The sequence below is a fragment of the Manacus candei genome, unplaced genomic scaffold (genome assembly GCF_025592945.1).
Source record: "Manacus candei isolate 608988 ecotype Guabito, Panama unplaced genomic scaffold, ASM2559294v1 h1tg000005l, whole genome shotgun sequence".
In the NCBI taxonomy this organism is placed as follows: domain Eukaryota; kingdom Metazoa; phylum Chordata; class Aves; order Passeriformes; family Pipridae; genus Manacus; species Manacus candei.
The window spans coordinates 10,311,129-10,319,358 of record NW_026138053.1 but is presented as its reverse complement, the minus strand read 5'-3'; the positions used below and the strand labels follow the sequence as shown (position 1 = coordinate 10,319,358).

Below are 8,230 nucleotides of genomic sequence, written 5' to 3'. Positions count from 1 at the left end.
CTTTCCCCCTTCTTGCTCTCTCCAACTCCCTGACAGGAGCAGGGAGCCAGGTGGGTGTCAGGCTCTGCTCCCAGGGAACAAGGGACAGGACAAGAGGAAACAGCTTCAAGTTGCACCAGGGGAGGTTCAGGTTGGATATTAAGGAAAAATTCTTCAGGTAAGGGTTGTCCAGCCCACAGGCTACCCAGGACAGAGGCTGATTTCCCATCCCTGGAGGGATTTAAAAGCCATGTGGATGTGACACCTGGGGACATGGGTTAGTGGTGGCCTTGGCAGTGCTGAGGAACGACTGGACTCGATGGGCTCAGGGGGCTTTTCCAACCTAAACAATTTCATGATTCTGTGACTTGCGCTTAAGGAGTAGTGGAAAATTTGATGAAAACAGATTAAGTTCAGTATCAAGAGCCTGAAGTCCCCTTGCAGGAAGGGCTGCCCGGATAAATCGGACCTGAGAGGGAATGGGAGCTGAGCTTTAGGCAGAGCCTGTGGCTCTATTCCCTCTGCAGCTCCAGCTACCCTGCACGGTGAGGAACTCGGGCTGCTCCCAGACAGACTGGAGGCAGTGCAGCACTGTGGGACCTAATGAACGGCAACAATGCAAATTAATGAATTCCCAACGACTGTAGAACCGCTGCCCCCTCCCACACACTCCTCTCCCGGGTGTCGCTGCCCAGGCGCGTCCTGCCCTGGCAGAGCTCTGCTGCCACCTGCTGCCACCAGAACCTGCTCCCGCTGGACTGAACACAAACCATCGATCCCTCATCTCTAAAGTGTGGGAAATTGGCTGATGTGCAGAAGCTCCCATTGCCAGAGAGGTGCTGCTCGGGGTCTGGGAGCTTTGTGTGTCTGTGCTGCTGTGCAGGGACACACTGAGAACTGGGAGGAATGGGAAAAGCCACCTGAGAGTAGCTTTAAAGTCTGGCTGGGGTGGCTGTTGAGCAACCAACATTAGCAAAGAGAAAATGGGTTGTGTAAGACTTTTCTGGGTGAGCTGGGGACCACAATTTCTGAGGTCAGAAAAGGGTCTTTGATTGGAACAATTTGTTTTCCTTATTGTATTGTTTTCTGCAGGGGCAGGAACTGAACTCAGTGGTCCTTGTGGGTCTCTTCCAATGCGGGAGTTTCCATGATTCTGTGTTTCCTTAGAAATCTGAGACTGGGAGGCACTGGGAGAACTGGGCTTGGACCCCGATGCCCATCCCCCTGAAAGGGAGGGAGCGTTACAGCCTGGAAATGCTCAGGGAAGGGTGATGTGAGTGAAGGCTCTGTGGCTGTGTCTCACCGTGTGCCTGCTGGATGGAGCCAGCCTGTGTGTCCCAGCTTAAAAATAGGAGACAACTTGTGACTGGGTGAGATCCCAGCAGGGATCCGAGATGGTGCCCAGGTCTGATGGTGCTGTTGGCACTGGATGAGGAGAGGGAGGTGCTAGCATTTCCTTGTTGTCCTCTTCAAAGCTGCTCTCAGCAGCCCGCAGACAATCAGAACATTGTGGGACACTGAAACATGTTCCCTTTCCCACCCCACATTCTGTAGCCCAAGGCTACAATACCCCAAGGCTATTTTCTGGATTTTGGTACGATGGAAATAAAGGATTGCTGGGGACAGAAGGGCAGGAGACGAGCTCTGGTTCCTGTTGTAATGACTCACTCCTGCCCTCAACGATGGCATAGTCAGTGCACTTTTTGGGGGGGTAAAATAAGCACTAAGCAGCGACAGGTTTATTTTTGGAACGTTTTGCTCTGTGGTGGGCACACAGACATGTCACGGGTCTGCTTCCCACTTAGCACCTGACACCGCATTGCACAAGAGCCGGTGGCTCTTGGGAGTTTTTCCCTCTATTATAGGAAATCAATCCGAGCTTCAGGCTTTAGGTGTAGAGGTTTAAATAAAATATGAGCTCTCCTCACGGTTATGATTACTGGCACCTTGTGCTTCTCCATCTCTGAAGTGTAAGTGTGGCAGGGGCAGAGGGCTGTCCATGCTGGTCCCTCCTCACTGCCATGCCAAGCACTGGGATATCAGAGCCCTGCTCCCCATGGAAGGCTGCAGGTTGGGCGTTTGTTTCTGGCTCAGCTGAACTGATGTGTGGTGGCTCCATGCAATGAATTCCTTGATGAAATGGTTTAAATAGTGTCCCATCCTTTAGCTATTTCATTATTTCACGCCAAGGGAAGTTTATATCCATTATAATAGGTGGAATTTGTGTTTTCTCCTATTTTTCTGTCCTCATTTTGTTGAGCTTAAAGCCCTCCAAGAAGGGCACTCTTCCAAGTACAGCCCTCATTCATGAGATGGATGTGATGGCTTAGCAATAGCTAAGCCACTCTGGTACATTTCCCAGTGAATATTGTACAGGCTGGACTGCACTCCCAAGTCTCAGCATTGCTGGGAAGAAACATCCTGTCTGGTAAGCAATATGCACCACTGACATACAGCCTCTGGTTTAATAATAATTTATGTAATTCCAGAGGAAAATCCTTTTTCTGTCTTCACCTGCTGCCTCATACCTTTCCACAAGAACTCGTGACATTCAAAGCAATATTAAGGAGATGGATGGAATGGCTGTGAAGATCCAGCTCCGTCTCCCACACGGAATAGAAATCCTCCAGAGGAAAAGCAGTGGAAATGGAGCCCAATGAAGACAGAGCAGGATGGGTGCCCATCCCTGAGTCTCCCTGCTGTACCCCCAGTCACTTGGATACCCCTCTGCCGAACCCTGGGAGCTTTTGGGGGCTGTTGGTGCTGTGCTGTGCCTCATTTCCTCAGGGAAATTACACAATCCCTGCAAGTCCCACGGGAGTCCTGACAGAACAGAAACAATCCCTGGCAAAGTCCCCACAGAAAAGAGATCTTGTTATTGTCAGCCATCCCTCCTGTAGGTCCCCAGTGCTGTCCAGCACCTCACAGCTCAAGGAATTTCCCAGACAATTTTCCAGAGCAGCAGCAGGAGCAGGCCTCAATCCCCGCTCCCTCTGTGCTCTGCTTCCCTGAGGGGCTCTCTCAGACAGCTGATTTCCATTTAACATTTCCTTTTGGAATTTTTCTGGCTGTTGTCAGCTCCATCCCAAGCAAATCCTGACCAACAGTGGGACACTGAGCCAGCATCTCATGGCTGTGTCCCTCCCAAGACAGAGATACTGTCTAGGACACGGCTCTCCATCCCTTCTTTAAGGAAGCCAGAGTAATTCTTTTACCTCTGTTAAGTTGACTCACAGCTTCTTTCCTGCTTTCTGACTGGAGGAGGGTCATGAATCCTTCCCTGAACACAGAAGCCTCTTGGCTTCTCATGTCACCTTACTTATGCAACAATTATCTCTTAGAAAGAGATATTATTTAAATACCTCTTAGAGACAAGTATTGGAAATCTTAGAAAATATCTGAAAATAGGTAACTGCCTTTGAGTAAACAGAGTGAATTAGCTAGTCATTCCTAGTTAGGATTTCATTGTGGCTAATAAATACCCCATAAACACCAAAAATGATAGTTTATAAATACCTCATAAACACCAGAAATGATGGTTTGTAAATCAGCTCTGAAAATCCACATTAATTATGGGATTCAGGCAAAGTGAATGACTTGCAGGTTATGAGTCTTGCCACAAACAAGTCATTCTGCCTGGAGAGACAGGAACAGTAAAGGTATGACATAATGATTAGACAAAAAAATCCACAGCAGTATGAAGTAGGTCTAAAGAGACACTTTTTGTTGGTCTAGGATAGGAGGGAAACATTACAAGGCTGATAGAAGTGGATTTAAAAAAGGTGGGAGAACACCACAGAGTCAGTGATGCAGCAAGGATTGGAGAAATTAAGACATGATAACCTGGAAAACCACAAATGGTTTGGGAAGAACGAGCTTGGGGAAGGACTGAGAAGTGTTTCCTCCACAAGTGCTTTGACTAGAGAAATTCCTTAACTCAGAGACAGAAACACAAACAGGAATGATAATGTCTACAAAAATTGTTTTTGTTGCCCGGTGTGCAACAAGCCAATAATGAGAGAAGAGACACTGGTGATTTATTTCAGAGTTGAGTGCCCAGTGTAATTTCACAAATCCAGCACCCCAACTATCAAAACTTTTTACTACTTATACATTTTAGGTCAGTGGGTTTCTTGTGTCACTGGTCACGATTTCCCCCTGCCAGAATCACCTTTTACCTCATCAGAGCTGATTTCAGCACAATTGCTGAGTTGGCTTTATTAGTTTCTTCCTTATCTTGGGAGTTCTGCCAAATGTCGCTGTGGCCTGTAAATTCTGCATTCTTTGCATCCGCTATCAGTGGAAATTCTTCTTCCTAAGCTTTGTTAACCTCAACCCAAGGTCTGAGATCACTGCAACATGTGGAGCCCTAAACCTTAACAAAGCAATTCTACCCACAAGTAATTTGTTTTTCTAACACCTGAACATCACTTAGAGCTCGTTAGTTGCTGGTTCATGGATTAAATCTCCCTTCTTGTTGATTAGGCTTGAAAGTATGCAAAGATTAAACAACAGAGAACATCAATTCTGAAGAAAATTTTACACATTGCACGTTTTGCAATATGACCAGGCTGTAAGAAAGCCACATATTGCCCCAACCATGAACAATTCATTAAATGCGTTAATTTTTGAGCGCCCTCCACAGGCGCCGGCGGCCATTTTGGGGCGTGAGGGCGGGCGGCGCCTGGGCGGGAACGGACCGTGAGGGAGAGCCGAGCCCATGGCGGGGCCCCGCGGGCAGGAAAGGGTCGTGAGAGGGAGCCGAGCCCATGGCGGCGGCTGTGGCGGAACGGGGCGAAGAGGAGCCGGGGGTGGCTCCCAGCCCACGGCCGCCTTCTCCTGTCAAGCACCGGGCTGTGCGTGCTGCACTCTGCCCGCAGAGAGAGCGTGCGGAGAGGCGGCGTTTGAGGAAATTCCTAATAAACCAGGAGACACGCGACTCGTGATTGTGATACACAACGACTCTGTTTTATACGTCAGTGTGAGGGAGACAAAGTCATGGAATCACAGAGTATTCCGAGTTGGAAGGGACTCCCGCGGACATGGAGTGGACCTTGCTGGCCATGGCCCCAGGGCTCGGTGATTTCCCCGGGGAGGGCTGAGGAGCCCTGTCAGGGCATCCCTGCCCTGCTTAATGACAGCGGGGGCGGAAAGCAGAGCTGTATTAAGTGTTTGAAAACACAATCAGACTTAAGCCGGGAGATGCTCAGGGTGACTTAAAGCCGGCAGAGCCTGTCAGTGCTTGGGCGTCTGCGGCGAGGGGGGCTGAGGAGACGCGCCTTTGTGCGTGGAGTGAGAGGGATGGAGCAGCACAACTCGGCTCCAGCGGCTGTAACTCAAGTGGTCGTGCTGGTAATTTATTTATTTTCATGGGGGTTTTGAGGGGAAGGCTGGATATATGGAGGCACGGAGCCTCCCCTCCCTTCCGCGGCGGCGGAGCTCCGGGCGGGGGGCGCCGCTTCCCTAAGGTTGGAACACACCTTCCCGGGGCTGGAATACCGCTTTCCCGGGGCTGGCAGGCGATTCCAGTCCGTTTCGCTGCTCAGTGGAGCTGATGGCTACAGGTGAATTCCTTTTCGCTTTCATGCGATATATGGCTGGGGGAGACGGAGGGATAGTGGCTTATTTCAAGGAAAAAGGATGGGAGAGGAGTGACTTATAATTGCTTATCTCAGTAACGTACCGTAACATTACCGGGATGGTATGAAGGGTTCATTTTTCTTTTTCTCTCCCCCCTTTTCCCCCTCCCTCTCCCTTTCCCCCTCCCTCTCCCCCTTTCCCCCCTCCCTCTCCCTCTCCACAGCCCACCTCTGCGTAGGGCTGTGTAAACTTGGAGGAACTCGGGTATTTTCAGTGCAGACCTTCACTCGCATCGCCGCGCAGCCAAGATGCCCGAGCAGAGCAACGATTACAGGGTGGTGGTGTTCGGAGCAGCCGGGGTTGGCAAAAGCTCCTTGGTCCTGCGTTTTGTAAGGGGGACTTTCCGGGAAACCTATATCCCCACCATCGAGGACACGTACCGGCAGGTGATCAACTGTGACAAGAGCATCTGCACGCTTCAGATCACGGACACCACGGGCAGCCACCAGTTCCCTGCTATGCAGCGCCTCTCTATATCCAAGGGGCATGCCTTCATCTTGGTGTACTCTGTCACCAACAGGCAGTCCATGGAAGATCTTCATCCCATCTTCGACCAGATATGCCAGATTAAAGGGGACATCCAAAAAATCCCCATAATGTTGGTGGGGAACAAAAGTGATGACACACAGAGGGAGCTGGATGCCAGCGAGGGGCAAGCTCTGGCCAGCAAGTGGAAGTGTGCTTTCATGGAGACATCGGCCAAAATGAACTACAACGTGCAGGAGCTGTTCCAGGAGCTCCTGAATCTGGAGCAGAGGAGAACTATCAGTCTCCAAGTGGATGGAAAGAAATCCAAGCAGCAGAAAAAGAAAGATAAACTGCAAGGCAAGTGCTCTGTTATGTGATTGCCTTTGGCTCTACTCGCTGCACAGTGTAGTCAGAGCGTGGATTCCCATGGAAAACACATTTCTGCCGGATGATTTGGAGGAATCCATGCCTTACAGAGCTGTTGCTTTTCTCTAAAACCCCCACTGGATTATTTTACATGTTGGTTTTAAAGAGGATGCCTTCTGCATGTTTATTTTTTTAAAACAATAAATGTTCCATGTTAACAATTACCTCTGACTAGAAGTTTTTAATGCAAGAAGTTTTACAGAGGAGAAAAATGTCTGTCAGAACAAACATCTCTATTCCTGTGAGTAAACACCAGTTTTTAAATATCTCCAGCCTCTTAGCTTGAAGGAAATAATCTTTAATGTGTACACTTCAAAAACTGTTTTCAGTAATCTGTTGACCAGAGAAAATCTCTAGCAAAGTGAGGCATCTGCACTAAAAATGAACATTTATGTGGCTCTGACTGCTTAAATTTTTGACTGACAGACCAAAGCTGCAATTTTTCCATGGTAGAAATTAGGATTTCCCATGTGCTGTGCAGTTCCTGAGACTCCTGCAGTTCTGGGAGTTACAGCTTTACCAGGTTATAATCAGGCTGTTTGCCTTTTTCTCCTACTGTTCTCTGACTTACCCTGTTCACTGAGGCAGGACATTCCACGTGCTCTGGCTCCAAATCCAGGGGTGATTCTTGGTGTCCTTAAGCAAGAGCTGCCTCCCTGCTGAAGGTAACTGTGTTGTAAATAACTAGACTGATGGTTGGGCAAGGATAGGGAATTACCAAGAAAACCATCTCTTGTTTTCAGTCCGAGGCTCCTTTTCTAGTCTTCCTGGAATTCTTAGATATTTGTTTTCCCCTCTTTATTCCATCCAAGTTACCCGGGTTTAGGTGAGACTTGAGACAAGTCAGTTCGGGTAACACTGCCTGGGGAAGAAACCTGGAAGGTGCATGTTTCAAGGAAACTCCTCTCTGATGGGAGCTTTTACCAGACATTTTCCACATATGAAAGGATTGGAGGCATGGGCTTAGTCCGTCTCTTATCTCACTCCCCCAGTCTGGGTTTTTTGGCTGTTGTTAAAAAGAGCTGAGCTTGATAAGTCTCATCTGCAGTGCATGGTTGAGAGTTCAAGAAAATAAATGCAAGTATTCGCTATCAGCCTCTGCCGTGGATCTTACTCCTTCCTGGAGAGGACTGTCCATCCTGGGTACAGCTGCCCAGGGCTGGAGTCCCCATCCCTGGAGGGATTTAAAAGCCACATGGATGTGGCACTTGGAAACAGGGATCAGTGGTGGCCTTGGCAGTGCTGGGGGAAAGCTTGCACTCAGTGGTCTGAGAGGGCTTCTCCAGCCTAAACCATTCCATAATTTTGTCTCCTACTTTGGGTGCATATTAGCCCTACTTTGGGTGTGTAGTAGCCTGAGAAGACTGTAAGACCTCAGCGTTGGTCTGTAAATTTCATTTTTACACAGCAAAAAGGGTCTTGATGCAGGAGACTGAGAAGAGAGGAATTGCATCTTTTTATAGCACTTTTCTAGTGAAGTGATTTTATTGTTGAAGATGAACACAGTATGGAACAGAAGGTGCTGAAGAGTGCACCCAGGGGTTTCAGGCCCTTAGTTTGAAAGTCTTCATGTCTAGTATGAGCCAAGGGGAGGCTGCAAGAAACATGGGGAGAGACTTTTTGCAAGGGCACGGAGTGCCAGGACAAGGGGGAATGACTTCCCACTGCCAGAGGGCAGGGTTAGATGGGATATTGGGAAGAAATTCTTGGCTGTGAT

The 8,230-nt window shown here is 48.9% G+C and overlaps 1 protein-coding gene across 2 annotated transcripts; it reads left to right on the top strand.

The window, feature by feature from the left end:
* Positions 1 to 4,389: 4,389 nt before the first annotated feature.
* On the top strand, positions 4,390 to 6,899 carry DIRAS3 (DIRAS family GTPase 3). Of its 2 annotated transcripts, none has more exons than XM_051798629.1 (2): positions 4,390 to 5,331; positions 5,783 to 6,899. In XM_051798629.1, exon 2 carries the CDS (start codon positions 5,868 to 5,870, stop codon positions 6,462 to 6,464), a length of 597 nt encoding a protein of 198 aa, XP_051654589.1. In that variant the 5' UTR covers positions 4,390 to 5,331; positions 5,783 to 5,867; the 3' UTR covers positions 6,465 to 6,899. The 2 variants fall into 2 exon arrangements, with proteins under 2 accessions (XP_051654589.1, XP_051654598.1); XM_051798638.1 differs by having other exon boundaries at positions 4,390 to 5,543.
* Positions 6,900 to 8,230: the final 1,331 nt, after the last annotated feature.

Coding starts and splice junctions, on each gene's coding strand:
- DIRAS3 (XM_051798629.1), top strand. CDS start 5,868: ATGCCCGAGCAGAGCAACGATTACAGGGTGGTGGTGTTCGGAGCAGCC.